The sequence below is a fragment of the Microtus oregoni genome, unplaced genomic scaffold (assembly GCF_018167655.1).
Source record: "Microtus oregoni isolate MIOR12 unplaced genomic scaffold, Mior012 000005F_ref0000423, whole genome shotgun sequence".
In the NCBI taxonomy this organism is placed as follows: Eukaryota; Metazoa; Chordata; class Mammalia; order Rodentia; family Cricetidae; genus Microtus; species Microtus oregoni.
The window spans coordinates 7,064,759-7,083,709 of NW_024543064.1; the positions used below are offsets into that span (position 1 = coordinate 7,064,759).

At 48.2% G+C, this 18,951-nt stretch overlaps 1 protein-coding gene across 4 annotated transcripts in view; it reads right to left on the bottom strand.

The window, feature by feature from the left end:
- The window catches only part of LOC121448109 (calsyntenin-1), a 66,077-nt gene that overhangs the window by 12,203 nt on the left and 34,923 nt on the right, over positions 1-18,951 (bottom strand). For 2 of the 4 annotated variants that reach the window (XM_041651818.1, XM_041651816.1), the window contains exons 3-8: positions 8,861-8,890; positions 7,614-7,809; positions 5,407-5,615; positions 2,894-3,043; positions 2,595-2,780; positions 372-620 (exon numbers count right to left, since the gene is read on the bottom strand). In XM_041651818.1, the coding sequence (XP_041507752.1) occupies positions 372-620; positions 2,595-2,780; positions 2,894-3,043; positions 5,407-5,615; positions 7,614-7,809; positions 8,861-8,890 (1,020 nt within the window). The remainder of the gene's footprint in view (positions 1-371; positions 621-2,594; positions 2,781-2,893; positions 3,044-5,406; positions 5,616-7,613; positions 7,810-8,860; positions 8,891-18,951) is intronic. The other 2 variants (XM_041651819.1, XM_041651817.1) reach the window with 1 other exon arrangement.

Genomic DNA, 18,951 nt, shown 5'->3' on the forward strand with positions numbered 1-18,951 from the left:
TTTTTCGAGACAGGGTTTCTCTGTGGCTTTGGAGCCTGTCCTGGAACTAGCTCTTGTAGACTAGGCTGGTCTCAAACTCACAGAGATCCGCCTGCCTCTGCCTCCCGAGTGCTGGGATTAAAGGCATGCGCCACCACCGCCTGGCCTTAAAGACATGTTTTATCTGCATAAATGAACCTCTAGCTGAGCCAAGACAGGGGATAGGAACACACACAGGGTTCTACTGAGAACTCAGGATAAACCCCCAGGCTGGTGCTGTGTCTCTAAGGACAAAGTGTCCCCAGCATAAAATAGAGAGCCTCATCTGTGGAGGAACTAGTCCCTGTGAGGGAGCACGGAAGAATACCAGCCGACACAGGGATGCAACCAACCTGTTTTGTCTGAACTGCAGAGAATTGTCTCCTTCTTCCGGCCGAAAGGTCCATGCCGCATCCACACAGAAATCGTAAAGGGCTCTTTGGGGTCAAGGGACACAACGCCATCCGGGATTCTCACTGCCTGAGTGCCATTGAACTCAAAGACCTGGTCGCTGTCATGGCCGTTGTCGGTGGGAAGGCCAGCAGTCCAGTTCAAAGAGCTGCTCGGGGAAGGGAGCAGCTCTGAGGTGCCAGCTGCAGCCCCTGAAACCAAAGAGACATGAGAGTCAGTTCCATGGAGAACGGAACGCTTGAGAGTGGCTCAGGACCACACTAAGGGTGTCTCTCACCCTTAGAATGGCTGCTGGTTTGATTTTGCCTTCCCTAAAAAATAAGGATTTTTTTTTCTTAACAAAAATGTAATATACACATCAGTAATCCTAGCACAAGGGAGGCAGAGGCAGGAGACTGCCAAATTCAAAGCCTGCCTGGGCTACAGAATAAGACAAAACAAAAACAAAAACCACAGATACAAACACAGTCTGTGGCTTTTTGTTTTAAGGATGAAGGATGAAGAAGATAAAACACAGTTAGGCATGGTGCACACGCCTCTAATCCCAGCACCAGCAGAGGCAGACCTTTGTGAGTTCAAAGTTAGCCTATTCCCATATTGAGTTTCAGGCTAGCCAGAGTTATGCGGAAAGACCCTGCCTCAAAACAAACACAATAACAATGTAACTTTTTATGTTCCCACCCAAATAGACACCATTTTGTGTATAAACACTTCTAGTCCTTTTTAAATGAACATATAAAAGTTTCTTCTTCATTTTCATGTTAGTGGTATGTGCCTTTGTGTGCATGTATGTCTGCATGTGTTTGGACAATCGTGTACAGGTGTGCACACATGTGAAGGAATCACCCTCAGTTACCTTTACCTTATTCAGTGAGGCAGGTCTCTCGATCAAACACAGAGCTACCAACATGACTGGGTGGGCCGCTCTACCTCTCTGGATTGAGTGGGTTCTGGGGATCTACACCTGATCCTCACACTGCACAGCAAGTGCCTTACCCACTGAACTCTCTCTAGCCCAGAAGATTGTTTGTTTATTTTGATTTTATGTGCACAAGTGTTTTTTCTGCATGTATGTCTATACACCTCTTGCATGCCTTATGTCCAAGGAGATCAGAAGAGGACACCAAAGCTCCTGGGACTGGAGTTACAGACTGTTGTGAGCTGCCATGTGGGTGCTGGGCCCCACACCCCGAACAGCCAGTGTTCTTAACCACTGAGTCCTTGTCTGCTCACAAAGTGCTTCTTACTTAACTGGAGGCCTGCTGAGTCTGCAATGCCACACATTCTCCTCACTCTGTAGCAGCATCTATGAGTGGCTGTGTAGCGTTTCACTGTGCAGATACAACGGGATTCATTAGTCCTCCCACTGGTGGACACTGACTGTTACCCCAAACTCCTTTGTTACACACCTGTCCTCAACGAGCATGTATGTGTGCGGTGATTCTGCTCTTAGGATAAACATCTAGAACTGGAATTACTGAGTCAAAGAGCAGGGAGAGGGAGGCAGTAAGACAGCTCAGCACTAGCAAAGGCACCTACCACCAAACCTGGAACCACGTAGGGGAGAGAAAAGCGATTACCTCACTACCTACCCTCTGACTTCCGCAGACCACTGTGGCACACACTCACCCACATATATAAAATAAATAAAAGTAATTTTAAAAAAAGAGTAGAGAAAAGATTTTACAGCTGTCAGGTTAAGGTTTCTACTCTTTCTTCCTGGTGCTGGGGAGCGAACTCAGAGCCTCATGCATTAGGAAAAGCATGGGCCTCTGAAACAGTGTACCCTCTATTTCCCAGGCTGGACCAGAACTCCTGGGTTCAAACGACCCCCTGCCTCAACCTCTGAATAAATGAACTCCAGAGCACATTCCGAAGCCCGGCTCCTTATTCTTACATCATCTGCACTTGGATGATTCTCAATGGGTTAAATTCTTCAAATTATGAGCTCTTCAGTGCACACACATGCAGCACTCTGGACAGAGTCTACAGGGTTTGTGCTTTCCCGAGAGCCTGTCCGAATGAAAAGCAGCCAGCAAGGCAGCAAAGGCCACCTCACAACATCGTGTCTGTTCTGCTTATTTAACAGCCCAGACACAGGCTAGGGTCCGACGGGGTCCTGTCTTCCCTGAAGACTGAGGGCTCCAGACACCAGACCTCCTTACCACAGAGCCGGTGAAGGGACTTCTCAGAGTAGGTGTCTCGGTCGCAGCCTTTCCCAATGTGGCTGGTCTCCAGCTCCACTGTGACCTGCACTGAGGCGACGGGCTCGTCACAGGTCTCCAAGTGGATGCTTGGGAAGACAGCCAACGCCCCCGTGCCGGGCTCGTATTCAATCCTGTTGCTCCAGCCTGCATTGGTCCATGGATGGGTGCGGGAGAGAAAAAAGAAAGCTCACGTTTATGTGGTTCTACGGCACGTACATTTTCAGAATGGGTGCTGAAGCAGAGAGATTGGAGCTCACCCTGCCACCCGGGGCTGCAGGTGGGCTTAACACTGATCTTCACCAGAACGTCTTCCGTGGCTCTTTTCTTCCCACAGTCGTAGGCCGTGACTGTGAGCTTATACTGGTGCTCTTTGCCATAGTTCAGCTTCTCTGTGTTTTTAATGTAGCCTGGCGGAGAAGGAAAGCGGCGATGAGAACCATCTTTACTTGTGCTGTGCAAGACTGACAAGACCTGAAATAAACTCAGTCCCGAGGTCACACACTCTTCCATCCCCCCTTGACCGCAGAACTCGCCGAGGCCATGCTCCAGTGTCTGAGCGCAGTGTGAGCACACAGTCAGCCCTCCTGTGTACTGAGTACTCCGCCCCATCCCTGCAGTTTCTATACTGGTTTTAAAAATTCTTTTTTATTTTTTTTTTTTTTGAGACATGGTCTTACTATGTAACCTTGGCTGTCCTGGGACTCACATGTAGGCCAGGCTAGCCTGGAATTCAGAGAGATCTGTCTACCTCTGCCTCCCCAGTGCTGGGATTAAGGGCATGCGCCACCACGGCCAGCTTTTTAGAAACATTTTAATTGGGTGTATGTGTATGCCATGTGTATGCCTCCTCACATGTGCGGAGGTCAAAGGACATCTTTCAGGAGTGAGTTCTCTCCTCCTACCATGGCTCTGGGGACTGAAGTCAGGTCATCAGGCTATGTGATAAGTGCTTTTTCCCTGAGCCACCTCGCCTGCCCTGATTTTATATCAACATTTAGTACTTTGCATGTAAGAATAAAAAAGGGCAAATAGTTTAAATACCTTAAATGCTAACAATGAGGTCAAGCTTCATTAAATACTTATGATGAAAGATTAATTTTGTTAAAGAAAACAAAGTTGAGGGCTGGGGACACAATTCTGCTCTGATGTCCAGCACTCCTTACCAAGAGTAAGCCCAGCACGTGGGAGGTAGAGGCAGGAGGATTAAAAGTTCAGGGCTGTCCTGAGCTACATGCCAAGTTCAAAGCTAACCTGGACTGCAAGAAATTCTCTCTTCCCTCAACAAACAAACAAACCAAAATTAACTGAGGTTCGGCTGGGGTATGACTCAGTGGGACCCATAGTTACCACCTGCGAGGTGCGACTTCAGATGCTACCCTAGCACCAAAGGGAAGGGAGGAAGGGGGGAGGAAAAGAGGGAGAGGGAAGAAAATCCTCCCCCCTTCGTCCTCTTGCTTAGAAAGAGGTATCCTTTTGTTCAAATGTGAGTGAAAATGTCTTTTTTTTTTTAAGATTCGCTTTTATTTTGTGTATATGTGTGAGTACCTGTAGTATGTATGTAAACCACTTGCATACCTGGTTCCCTTAGATGCCAGAAGAGGGTGTTGGAGCCCTTGGACCTAGAGTTATAGGCAGTTGTAAGCAGCCTGATGTGAGTGCTGAGAACTGAACAAGGGCCCTCTGCAGGAGCAGCCAGTGCTGTAACCACACCGCCATCTCTCCAGACCCTACAAAGTTTCACACAACCACAATTCCATCAAAGACTGCAGTGTGCACTAATTTACAATGTTATTACCGTGGCTGGGCAGGGGTGGTGCACGCCTTTAATCCTAGCACTAGGAAGGCAGGGACAGGGGGAATCTCTTGAGTTCGAAGCCAGCCTGGTCTATAGAGTTAGTTCCAGGACAGCCAGGGCTACACAGAGAAACCCTGTCTCTCAAAACAACAACAAAGAAGCAGTCCCAGTAGAAAGGGGTTGAGCTCTCACATTGCTTCTGTCAGCTCCTCAGGAGAAAGGTTCTGGCAGAAGCAGTGCGAATCCTCATCTTAGCTATAATCCCCACAATCAGAAGGCCAAGGCAGGAGGACAAGAGGCGAGACGCTAGCCGAGGCTGCATGGGAAGAGCCTGGCTCAGAAATAAAGGAGCGCGAGAGACAGCTCAGCAGTTAGGAGCACACACTGCTCTTCCAGGGGATCAGAACCCACAGCAAGGGGCTCACAAGCACCTGTGACTCCAGCTCCAGGGGATCCAAAACCTCTGGTTCCCGTGTGCAACTGCTTTCACGTGCACACACCCACACAGAGACACATAACCAAAAATGATTCCTTAAAGAATGAATCAATCAGTGCTCACCCTAAAGATGGGGCAGAAGGGGCCAGAAGTGTAGCCCAGTGGGAGGACATTTGCTTAACACGTACAAAGCCTGGACTGGATCCCCAGCACCACCAAAAGTGGGGAGTGATGGGGAGGGGGTGTAAAAGATTCCAATCAAATGGAGAACAAAAAATAAGTACCTAAAGGGACCACACACTCAGGTGCACACGGGTGAAAGTGAGAAGGTTCATGTCAAACAAGGCCGTCACTTGATTTGGGTAGGAAAGGGGAAAGAGAGTCCCAAAGAGTCCAAATTTCCAGAGTTAAGTCAAACATGAGTCACAGGCACGAGGCAGGGCTCCGGGCAGCCTGCAGGCTCACTGATGCTCGGCCGGCACTGGGAAGCCCAGGTCACCACCCGCCGTCACCGACTCACCAGGCTCCCCTGTTCTTACCGTCTTTGTCCACGGTGAACGGCACATCCGGGGTGAGGATCTCATAGCTGCAGATCTGGCTGAACTGCGGGGAGCAGTCTGCATCCACAGCCTCCACCCTGAGGACATTGCCCTGCTGCTTCCCCTCCACCACGGCCGCCTTGTAGGACTTCTCCTTGAACACAGGCGCATACTCGTTCACGTCATTCACCTGGATGTGGACGGTTGCCCTAGACAAGGGGGAGAAGGCTGGTGTGGGGCTCTGTTCTGTCTTTTACCCAAAAGGCAACAATTCTGCTGATTTCTACATTCTCCTTTCCTGATGCTGCTTCATGAGCTTCCTACAGTGAAGCCAAAATGTAACCAAATTCAATTTCTTTTATTTGGCATGGAGGCACGGGGAAGTTAAATTTGAACTTGGGCTGATTTTTCTGTCCCCTAAAATTGAGGCAATAGGCTTAGAAAATCCATGATGCAGCAGAGAAGACTGAATTTTCCTCTAAAGTGGGGGCAGGACGTGAGGGAGAGGAATCCAAACACTACTTAGTCTCTGGTCATAATGTCAAGACGCATTATCACAGAATTTTAAAGACTTACAGCCAAAGGAAGAGGGGTTAGAAATAGAGAAATGGTCTCACTGTGTGAGTTAAAACAAATGAGGTAGAGAGATGGCTCAGTGGATGAAGCACTTGCCACACGAGTCTGAGTGCTGAGCCCCGGCACCCACGGAAATGTGAGGCCCATGTGGTGGTTCCTCTGGGAGGCTGGACAGGAACGCAGGGCAAGCTGGCTAGCCAGACTCCCTGAGATGGGAGAGACCTGCACGTGTACATCAAGTGGAACCCAGGACATCCACACGCAGGCATACACATCTGTGAACACACACGCACGCAGTCTGTCTGCCTGCCTGCCTCTCTCTCTCTCTCTCACACACACACACACACACACACACACGCACACACGTGTAGAAACAAGTTCTGTCCTACTGTCACAGAGCAGGAAGAGGTCACCACGAGGACCCCTTTCATTCAGTCCTGGTTCCACAAATGAAGATGTACAGGAGGAGCACTCCTAACTGCCACTTTCCAAGTTCATAGCTGGGCGCCAGTGAGCCAGTCTCCAAATAATGACACTTATGTAGACTTCAAGGGCTACCTACTGATCAGGTTTTTTGGTCAAAATATAAACTTTTGGAAATATAGGCCTGTTGCAAAGTGTTTATCTGACATACACAAGGCCCAGGCTTCGTCCTCAGCACAAACACAATCTTCTAAATGAACAAAGGGATGTCACGTTGTGTGAAAATGAGAAGTTTTCCACTAGTTCATCATACCCTGTTTTCAGAGCATCCCGATCCAGGCTCATCCATGTGGCGCCCATGCTGCCCACACATCCCTTTTCCTTAGCAATGTACCGAGGAACTAAGGCTGAGCAACATTCAATTGGCCTGGTGTTGAGGGGATAAAAGTCTAGACTTCTATGCCCATTCTTCTACAGCCCTCTCTGTTATAGTGACCTCCGGTCATGTCAACTTCCTCCACAAGTTAGCTAGCTTACGCGTTTAGAGTTTACAAGAAAAGATAAGAATAACAAAATCAGCCAGGCAGTGATGGTGATTTAATCCCAGGACTCAGAGACAAAGGCAGGTGGATATCTCTGAGTTCGAGGCCAGCTTGGTCTACCAAGTGAGTTCCAGGACAGCCAGGGCTACACAGAGAACCCTGTCTCGAAAAAAACCAAAAAGAATAACAAAATCATTTTCCTCAGGAAAAAGTTCAATATGGGGCTGTGTGTGAGTGTGAGTATCTGTGTCTGTCTGTCTATCTCTGTCCCTGCTCCCAGCCCCCTCCAGAGACAAAGTCTTACTATGTTACCCAGGCAGTCCTTGCCTTTGTGATCCTCCTCCCTCAGCCTTCCGAGTGCCTCAGTAGCAGGCACATGTCACTCACTGTTCCTGTAAGGCTTTAGTTTCTTTACCAAGAATACTCGGTGGCATAAAACCACTCATTCCTTTTTGAAAACCTGTTACCCATCAGGCTCTTCCTAGAAGTTAAACACAAAAGAGGACACCCAGGCTGGAGTCCACCCTTAAAGACCTTTCCAACCCGTCTGTGACCCTGCAGGACTCTTCCTGCTCCATCTCACACCTCGGAGCACTGGGGACCAAGTCCCACTGCCGCTCCCCACGCATGCGCACTACTGGGCGGCTCTCCTGGCTCTCGACTTACTTGTGAGATTTCTTCACGCCAGTGCCATCAGGTCCCTTTCCGCAGTCGTAGGCCTGGATGGTGAACGTGTAGTCTTTTTGCAGCTCACAGTCCAATTTCTCCTTAGAGCGGATTAGTCCCTCCCCCGTGGACTTATCCACCACCACGGCATCAAAGGGGACATTCTGCCCGTGAATTTTAAAGCCACAAATCTCACCTGGGGAGTAAAGTAGAGCAGATTAGTGTGCCTTGCCCCATGAACCTTCTGCGCGCTGCCCCCGCCCCCAAAGAAAATAGACGACAACAACTTAGCAGCCAGGGGGGTTGTAGGGTCCGTGGACAAAGCGGGGGTGGGGGCACTGTGCTTTAACACGGGTGAGTTCTGGGACTTTAGTAGAAGCGGATTCTGGCTTTCCAAGCAACTGGTTTACTTTGCATCCATTCATGCAGGGATACAAGAGAGAGAGCATAGACAGGCATTCCACAGGAGCACTTCCAGGGCTCGAGGGTCAAGGACATCATAAGCAACAGCCAAGGCCTGAGCACACCAGGCTCCCAGGCGGTCTGAGCACTGGGCGGTTCTTTGGGTTTGCACCAGAGAGAGGATAAAATGGAGAGTTAAGCGTTGAGAGAAGAAGTGTGACATGTGGGACCAGCATCATAATTACAGAAATTCTGTCGAGGAAAAAAAAAGATCAAGTCTTCCTGTGCAATGAGCCTGGCTAAATTAGGGAATCAAAACAAACTGCTAAAGAAGAGGGGTAGAAATACCAAGTTTTCAGGCATCCATTTCAACAGCTGACATCCACTGCCACAGGGAGGGATCCGCTAGGATTCCCCAGTTCTGGCTTCCCCTGAGAGGAACACCAGCCGACAAAATCACTACGGCTAAACTCTCTGGGTTGGAAAGCTCCCTGGTTCCACGCACACCCATGGGAGGACAAGGTTAACGCTCTGATGCAATATGAAGCTGCAAAGCCATTTCTCGTAAAAAGAAGCCTGCACACTTCCACGGGTTCAGTGACTAGAAAACTGTCCCAAGCAAGTCCTGTCCACGCAGTTCAAACGGATGTCTGAGTTCTAGATATTTCTAACCAAGGGTCTGGTTACATACAATTTCCATAAATACACTTAAAAAAATGAAACAAAACTAGGAGAATAAATAAGGGGACGGCATGGCAGTTGCTCCGTTTAATGGCTGATTCCCAATTTTATAACAAGTTAGTGGGTTAATATTCATGAGAGGGAGACAAAGAACCCTTCATCACCTTCTTTGGTGACTGTCACCTCAAAACTCTCTAAAGGGAGAAAAGATAAACCCATGTCAGTAATTCAAGAAAGGATGAAGACGGAACAACAAGGATATCGTCAAAGGTGCAACACATTTCTTATAAGAACTGGACATGTCGCCAACACACTCAGTAGACAGCTGCACACCTGTTACGTCACTAACACACTCAGTAGACAGCTGCACACCTGTTACGTCACTAACACTCTCAGTAGACAGCTGCACACCTGTTACGTCACTAACACTCTCAGTAGACAGCTGCACAACTGTTACGTCACTAACACACTCAGTAGACAGCTGCACACCTGTTACGTCACTAACACACTCAGTAGACAACTGCACACCTGTTACGTCACTAACACACTCAGTAGACAGCTGCACAACTGTTACGTCACTAACACACTCAGTAGACAGCTGCACACCTGTTACGTCACTAACACTCTCAGTAGACAGCTGCACACCTGTTACGTCACTAACACACTCAGTAGACAGCTGCACACCTGTTACGTCACTAACACACTCAGTAGACAGCTGCACACCTGTTACGTCACTAACACACTCAGTAGACAGCTGCACAACTGTTACGTCACTAACACACTCAGTAGACAGCTGCACACCTGTTACGTCACTAACACACTCAGTAGACAGCTGCACACCTGTTACGTCACTAACACACTCAGTAGACAGCTGCACACCTGTTACGTCACTAACACACTCAGTAGACAGCTGCACACCTGTTACGTCACTAACACACTCAGTAGACAACTGCACACCTGTTACGTCACTAACACATGCTTAGTAGACAGCTGCACAACTGTTACATCACTAACACACGCTCGGTAGACAGCTACCAGAGCTGTTAAGGAGGAAACACCCGGTCCTCACACCCACACCACTTTGAACCCTGCTTACCTAAGCTATTAGGTAACTGCACCTGAACTCACTCTGGGGTGGAATGCTGCTAGGGTTTCCCGGCACCCCACGTGTCATAGGACTTTTCTTCTGATGACAATAAGTAAACCTAAGTATTTTCATTTGTTTGGAGACATTGTCTTACTCTGTAGACCAGGCTGGCCTCAAACTCACAGAGATCCGCCTGCCTCTGCCTCCCGAGTACTGGGATTAAAATGTGCGCCACCACCACTGTCTGGCGGATCGTGTTTTTTTGTGCCTTGAATTTCACATAACCTTATAACCCAACGCTCACTTGTCTCAACTGACATATGAGACTGTGGCTTATCCGTTTTTTTGACTGACAGTAAGAATCTAGGGAGCTGAAACATGTAAGGTGCTTAAAACCTTGCTTGGCACAGCAAACACTCAGCACACATCTGCGGTCACTAAAGCCACATGGCAACTTCAGGCCATTTCCTGCCAGTGAACGTGCAGCAGGAAGCTGTCCATCCATGTCTCCTCCTCTATCATGAGGCCTGCCCAACATGGTAGAGGCTGGCCACGGGGAATGTCAAATTTAAACTAAAATCCATTTAAATGAATTAACACCAAATCTTCAGTTTCTTAGCCACACATGCCACCCAGGGCTCACAACACTGCATAGAGAACGCAGCCCAGACACCACCATAGCAGGGTCTCCTGCATGGCTACAAGGCCGGGGTGCCATGGGGCCAGACTCTGCAGACCATGGAATCAGGGCCGGATTCCGGTTGCCCCTCTTTTTGAAAGGCCCGTGTACTAAAAGAATGATTTTACCTTTTTGAAAGTACTTCATCAAGCTGAGATAGGATCTTACTATGAGCCCCAGGCTAGCCTGAAATTTACTCTGTAGCCCAGGCCAGCCCACGATCCTCCTGCTTTAGGCTCCTGGGTACTTGGATTATAGCAGCACCCCACCACACCTAGCAGACAGTTACCATTTTAAACAGTATTTCAGAGCATTAGAAAATTACACTAAAATTCACACATCTGTCTTCATCGATGTTTGCCTGGACCACAGACAGGCTCTCATTTGCGTACTGTGATGGCTAAGTTCACTGTCGATTTACACCATTGCCATAGGCTCTATGGACTACAGAACCTAAATATTCCCTGTGGAGGTCTTCAAGAAAACTTTATTGATCCCTATTACAGAGACACACCCTGAGTTAGAACCTAGGTGGCAGTGATACCAACCAGCATCCTAGGACGGGCTAATAAACTGGAGTATGAAAATGCTTTGGTTATTAGTATTATTTTATAAAGCTCTATCTTCACTACTTTTACTTATGTTTATATGCAGATGAGTAATGGTGCCCTGGGAGCCAGAGCCATCAGATCCCAGGGGAGCTGGTGTTACCAGTGACTGTGAGTCACCCAAAATAGGTCCTGGGAATTGTGTGCGCTCTTAACCGATGAGCCCTCTCTCCCGCACTAAAAGACATGTTGTGAGATGATCCCAACTGCCAATCTTTGATTCAGTGTAAATGCTCCAATTTCTGACTGGAGTTCACTTTGCTGCAGAGCACAGGGCAAATGCGGCAGGCAGCTCCGTATCATGTGAGCCTGTGTTCCCGGCAAGGCCCCTAGGCCTGCAGTCAATACAGACAGGACCCTGGCATGAAATGCTGATCGCTGACACTGAGGCGACATTCAAATAACAGGCCGAGGACACCCTATACTCAAGCAATGGGAAAAAATGGAGGCAGGGCTTTGCTCTGTTGCTCAAGCTGGTCTTGAACACCTAGGCTCAAGCTATCCTCCTGCCTCAGCCTCCACAGAAGGCTCAGAAGCATTGCTAAGCCATCCTCTCAGAGTGATGCAAGAATTTCTATCAAGAGGGAAGGAGGGGCTGGAGAGATGGCTCAGTGGTTAAGAGCACTGGCTGCTTTTCCAAAGGTCCTGAGTTCAATTCCCAGCAACCACATGGTGGCTCACAACCATCTGTAATGAGGTCTGGCGCCCTCTTCTGGCCTGCAGGCATACAGACAGAACATTGTATACATAATAAATAAATAAACAAATATTTAAAAAAAAAAAAGAGGGAAGGAAATGAACAGCTGCTTGGATAAATGGGTGTTGTATGAAGTTTCTGTCCTGCCTAGTTCCCAGTCTTCATCTGGGTGATAACTGCAGACGGTAACTTCCCTCTTCCCAGAATTCTCATTATCCCGCCCATACTTCCTGCCTGACTACTGGCCAATCAGCATTTATTTAAAATACAAGTGACAGGGTACAGACCATTGTCCCACAGCAAATGGGACTTCAAGATTATGAAGGTTTGAAAGGGACCTCCCTCGGCTCTGCTAAAACAAGATTGCCCGGGCAAACATGGTACCTGGATCACTTCAGCAACAGATGCTGGGGACCAGACCTGATGGCAAGAAATGGTCAAGTTCATGTTTGGGAGGCCACTCTTGTCTTGTTGCTTGATCTTTTTATGTACATGCATATTTGCCTGCAAGAGTTTATGTGTGCCACATATGTGCAGTCCTGTGGAGGCTAGAGTGGGTGCTGGAACCCCAGAACTGGAGTTACAGGAGGTTGTGAGCCATATGGGTGCTAGGAACTTAACCCAGGTCCTCTGCAAGAACAGCCAAGTGCTCTTAACCTGAGCCATCTTCTCCAGCCCCTCTGGGGGTATTTTAGATGAGATCAGGTATATTCGAGGTGCAACAGCCCTAGATATGGGAGGAACTTTAAAGGCAGGGTCAATGGGGTCAGAGCATAACTGAGAAACTAAGCCTGATGTTGCCTCCTCCTGCCCAGGGAAAGAATACAGAAGGGAGGTCTGTCTGGAAGACTGGGAATTAGTATGTCAGTTTTAAACATGACCTTGTTCTGCAGTGTGATTGGCGGTGGGGCTAGCCTGTAAGAGTGCCTTCAAAGACACAGCTGATGAACACAGGAACATGTATGACTTGTAAGCACATTGTGCTGCCCTCCAAATGAGACCAGCAGATGTGTGTAACTCTTTCTCATTGAGCCCCACTGACTGTGAGTACTGCAGCTGGCTACTGTCGCGGGCTCTGCCAAGGGGCTTCAGAAACCCTCCAGGGCTTATTTAAAGCCCCTCTACTGGGTCCTTTGCCTACAGTGACCTGAAGCCTCAGCAGCTGGCTGGCTGCTACAGCAGGGAAGGGGTTTACCCTTGCACAAGCTGGGTTCCCAGGGGGCTTCAGCAGAGGCAGCCAGCAAACGGCCTCACGTGTTATCTGTTCATCTAGCCCATAGCTGTGATTTTAATGAGGCAGCTGGGTCCAGCTGTGGACACAAGGTGGGACAAGTGGTCAGTAAGAGATTCTGCAGCACCAGAGGGGGGAGGGAAGGCGGCCTAATGAAGGCAGAGTCAGCAGGAAGTGCGGAGGGACATTCAGGGAAAAACCAACAGAGAAAAGAAGTGGAGTTAAGTCTGGGGTGAGAACCTTGGCTTTAGCTAATGGGGCTTTCTATGGCACTGCGGCCTGTGTGTGTGTGTGGTGTTTCTGTCTCTGTGTCGTGTGTGTGTGTGTGTGTGTGTTGAGTGTTTGTTGTGGGTGTATGGTGTGTCTGTGTATTGTGTGTGTGTCACTCTCTGTTGTGGGTGTATGGTGTGTCTGTGTATTGTGTGTGTGTCACTCTCTGTTGTGGGTGTATGGTGTGTCTGTGTATTGTGTGTGTGTCTCTCTCTGTTGTGGGTGTATGGTGTGTCTGTGTATTGTGTGTGTGTCTCTGTGTCATGTGTCTGTATGTGTGTCACTGTTTGTGTCTGTGTCTGTGAAGTGTGTCTCTGTCTCTGTGTTGTGTGTATGTCTCTCTGTTGTGTGCGTTGTGTATATATGTCTCTCGGTATGGTGTGTCTGTGTGCGTGTCTGTTATGTTTGTGTCTGTGTAGTGTGTCTGTCTCTCTGTGTTGTGTATGTGTGTCTCTATTGTGTATATGTGTTGTGTCTGTGTGTGTCTCTGTTTGTGTGGTGTATATGTGTGTGTCTCTGTGTTGTGTACGTGTGTGTGTCTGTTGTGTCTGTGTGTGTCTCTGTGTGTGGTGTATATGTGTGTGTCTCTGTGTTGTGTACGTGTGTGTGTCTGTTGTATGTGTGTATCTCTGTGTTTGTGTGGTGTATATGTGTGTGTGCATGGTTTGGCTAACATCATTTATCCTTACCATCTTCAGGCTTGCATGGGGAATTTTTCAGCAAGTCCCAGGCATGACTCAGTTTCCCCCACAACACTTCCTATCTGTCCCTGTTTAGCACAGCAAGGAGTCTCTCACTGCCAACTGAGCGATGGGGAACCTTCCCACAGAGCTTCCTGACCCGTCCCTCCTTAACTTGTATTTATGTCACTCACGTTCCACTCTCGCAGGAGCTAAAGCTTGTTTGTTTCAGGGGTTCTCAGACTTCCTAATGCTGTGACCCCTCAATACAGCTACTCATGTTGTGGTGACCCCCAACCATAAAATTGGGGGGGGTTATTGTTGTTGATGATGTTTGTTTTTAATTTTTTGAGACAGGGTTTCTCTGTGTAGCTTTGGAGCCTGTCCTGGAAACTCACTCTGTAGACCAGGCTGACCTCGAACTCACAGATCCACCTGCCTCTGCCTCCCAAGTGCTGGGATTAAAGGTGTGAGCCACTACCACTCAGCTTCATAAAATTATTTTGTTGCTACTTCATACCTATAAATATTTGTGCTTTTCAACGGTCCTTTGATCCCTAAAGGGGTGGCGACCCACAAGTTGAAAACCACTGATTTATTTGCTTATTTATTGATTGATTTATTTATTTGTCTGGTTGGCACTGACCCCCCCCCCGCCCCATTCTTCTTCCATTTTATGCACAATTCACAGACATCGCCAGCATCATATGGAGTCACATTGGCATCACGACCCTCGGCTGTCCCCTGGACCTCACACACTACAGTGAAGAACTTCTCAGAATCGCCTCCGGTGCCACTTCCTCCCGGCCCTGGCCCCTCCTATTCCATGCAGACTCCACATAACTGCACTGCAGAGGACCTCCTAAAACCCTGTCTTCCTGTGGAGAATCAGAGTCCCAGCCATGCCAGCCAGAACCCAGCAAGGCCTGTGCCCCACCATCACTCACCAATCTCTCTCTCTCTCTCCTTTTATTCCACTCTAAGATTTTCTAATATTGCCAAGGGAAATTTTCTTCCCTAAAGAATTCTTGAATGACAAGTGTCTGTGAGTTCCAGGGGATCTGATGCCCCCTTCTGACCTCTGCAGGCACCAGGCACTAAGTGGTGCTTATACACACACGTAGGCAAAACACTCATACTTGACTGTAGGCCAGAGAAAAAGACTTGAGAATAGCCAGAAGCAAACATAAAAATAATAAACCTTTAAAAAGAAAAGAAGAAGACTGGCAAAGAGAGGGAGTCACCACCGTCGTCTAAGAAGATGACGCCCACAGCAGGGTCCTCAGCAAACTGATGCATTTCCTCCTTCGAACCAACTTAGGTCACCCCAAGGAAACAACCTGGACCTGGCCGTGTATGCACACGTGTCTGATACTGACAACACATACCAGAGGTGTCAGGGATAAGATGATCCGTATCACACATGTGTCTGCTTCAGAGCGCTGTCACGTGAGCTCAGCGCTTACTTACACACACCCCAGAAGGGGCTAGGACCACAAACCAGAACGTTCTCGGAGAGCCAGCACAGCAAACCCAGGCTGTCTGGCAACTCTAATATCAGTGATGTGTAGCTTAAACTCATTTGTTCTCTCCCTACACGCATGGGGTGCCAGTGTGTCCCAAGCACTGACCTAGCGAGGGTGCTAAGGACAAAAGTGGACAAGGTCATCATCTCTGCTGTCGTGAGTGACAGACCTTGAGTCAGTTTCCCCACCCGGGAAATGGCACCTGACTTCCGGAAGCAGTAAGGACAAGTGGCCCACAAAGAGCCCCATGACAAGCTGGGAACTGTCAGTTCCCTGACAATGAGCTCACAGCCATCTCCAGTCATGTTGAGACAGCAAACTCATTGCCAAAACGATCCCAGAATAAGTCTCCATGTCTGGCCTTGCTCCAACACAAAAATAATTTGAAGGAACTGTGAGGAAATCGGACACCGAAGACTTATATAAAGAGACAGAAGCCTATTTCCCACATAATACTAAATTGGAGACTATACATTAACATCTTTAAAAATTACATTTATTGCTGGGTGTGGGAGCGCACACCTTTAATCCCAGCCCTCGGGAGGCAAAGGTAAGCAGATCTCTGTGAGTTTGAGGCCAGCTTGCTCTACAGAGTGAGTTTCAGGACAGCCAAGGCTAAGAAGTAAGACCAAAACAATACAAAATTACATTTATCTATTTCTCTCTGTGTGTGTGCACATGTGCATACATGTGTGCATGTCAGAGGACAGCATAGGAGTCCATTTTTTTCCTTCCACCACAGATGAGGGACCCAGACTGGTGGCAAGTGCCTTTACTCGCTAAACCATTTTGCTGGCCTGAAGATGTATTTTTTTGAATGTTAAATAGGATTCCACTGTTAACACGGAAGCAGCAGACGTCCCATCTCACACTCTGGACCAGGCAAGGCTCCACTGCTTTAGACAGGTTTGTTCTATTGTTATCTCTGGTGTGAGGGGGTCGGGGTCGACCTACACCATGCTACACAAGTGCTCTACCCTAGCTACCACCCAGTCCACAGCTGTGAATTTAAGCTCTCAGACACATGTACACAAACGAATATTCCCCAAGCCGAAGGGTGTTAAAATTTTGGGGGTTTTCCCTGTTTTTTTGAGACAGGGTTACCCCCTGCCCCCAGGTGTTAAACTACTCTATGTTCACAGAGGATGAAACTGTGGGGTAAGTAACTGGCTGAAGGCTGCATGGCCAGGGTTCAAGCGCTACCCGCTGGCTCTAAAGCCTGTCTGCTCAGCCTCACCAGGGAGACATTCTGAGATATGATGGCCAGGCACGGCAGGTGCTCCCTTCCACATCCCATACACCTGTTCAGGCCCCAGGCAAAAGGTCAAAACCCCTGCTGCCGTCAGGAGTACACATCCACAAAACAGCCAAAGTGGAAAAATGTGAACGTCTACCTATGGATGGGGGAAAACCAGAATGTGGCCTGTCCACACAAGGGACTGCTACCCAGAAATTAAGAGGACCAAGGTCTGGCGGATGTCACCACAGAACCCTGAAATCAACAGCAGTTACTAAACACCGGAGGTAATCTTATGGGAAAGCAGCCAGAACAGGCAAACCTATGGCAGTTGCCAGGGGCTGAGAGGACACTGTGGAGGGCCGTGAACTGAGGCACTGTGGAGGGCAGTGAACTGGGGTGGGGGTTGCTTCCTGGAGTGCTCAAATGCTTTAAAGGGAGAGGGGTTGATGGGTGAACAGTCTTGTGAACACGATTTTTTTTTAAATTCAGTGGATTACAAAGGCTGACTTTTCTGGTTCATGAATTGCATATTTTAAAAAAGAAAAAGAAAAAAGATCAGGTATAGAACACACACCTTTAATCCCAGCACTCAAGAGGCAGAGGCAGGCGGATCTCTGTGAGTTAGAGGCCAGACTGGTCTACATAAAGTGAGTTCCAGGACCGATGTGGGATTCCCCTCTGTGTGCTGTGCATATTTTATTACCATTGGTTAATAAAGAAGCTGCTCTGGCCTATGGCAGGGCAGAGTAAAGCCAGGTAGAAAATCTGAACAGAGATACAGAGAGAGCAGGCGGAGTCAGAGACGCCATGTAGCTGCCCAAGGACACTGGAACTTTACCGGTAAATCTCATGGCGATACATGGATTAATAAAAATGGATTAATTTAAGATGTTAAGCGCTAACTAGAAATATGCACGAGCCACTGGTGAAACAGTGTTGTGATTAATATAGGGGCCGGGAAACGAACAAGCAGTCTGGGTTTACACAGGACAACCGGAGCTGCACAGTGAGACCCTCTCGCCCTCTCAAAACGAAAAAGGAATATGTGAGTGGTTAAGGGCGACTCGGGTCGACTGCAGGTCAGTCCAATTACACCATAGTTTGGTTCTACACTGCGTCTCTGACTAGTTTATCTCATTTATATGTCAATAAAAAAGAACTGAGGACTCCTAAAACCATGAAATATTATAGGTATTGCTTCATTCCAAATACATTTGATAAATGGTATAAAAATATTAAATTTTTTTTTTCAGGACAGGGTCTCTCTGTATAGCTCTGGCTGTCCTAGAACTCACTCTGTAGACCTGTCTCTGCCTCCCTTCTGAATGCTGGGATTAAAGGCATGCACCACCACCGCTGGGCAGCAAAATGAAATCTTATTGGGGGTGGCACACACTTATAATCCCAGCAGAGGCAGGGAGATCTCTGAGTTCGCAGCCAGCCTGGTCTACATTGAGAGTTCCAGGACATCCAGGGCTACACAAAGAAAAACAAACAAAAAGCAAACAAACACTCACCCAAACAATAATAATAAATGAAAGAAGACGTCTTACATCATCGGGGACAGAAAAGTAAACTCAGTCTCATGAGAAGAGGGAAAGTGCTCCCTCCATGGCTGTTAGGACGTGAGGTCCAGTCTGTCCCCTTCCCTTCCTGACTTCCTGCAGCTATAAAGAACACCATGACAGAGTGTCCCCTGTCCAGCCTGAGCTAGAATCTCACCTCTAAGGCCGAGTGGAAAGCTCAACAGCTCTGGGCCTCAACTCCCCCGCCCCTTCTCTCTTTAAAAACACTTCTATATGTTTATCTTTTGTGTGTGAGTATTGTCTTTCATAGATGTCTAGGCACCACCCGTGTACCTGATACCCACAGAGAGCACCAAATCTCTGGAAACTTGAGTTACAGACAGTGGTCATGAGCCACCACGTAGGTGCTGGGAACAAACCCGGGTCCTCTGGAAGAGCAGCCTGTGCTCTTAGCCCCTGAGTCAGCTCTCCAGCCCCTGAGCTTCCTCTCTTTAAAATGAGGCTGGCAGAAAACATTCTTACTTCAAGTGGCAGAGAATTAAATACAAATTTTTATTTATAAAGCACTTGGAGAGGTGCCTGGAATCTATCTATTCTTGATGCTTAGGCGCAAATGTATTCTTAGCTGTGTAGTAGGACTGAGCCCTACAAACAGGCCACACACAGCTGGCTTGGTAAATCGAGGCCGGAGGCAATGAACGCAGAACCCAG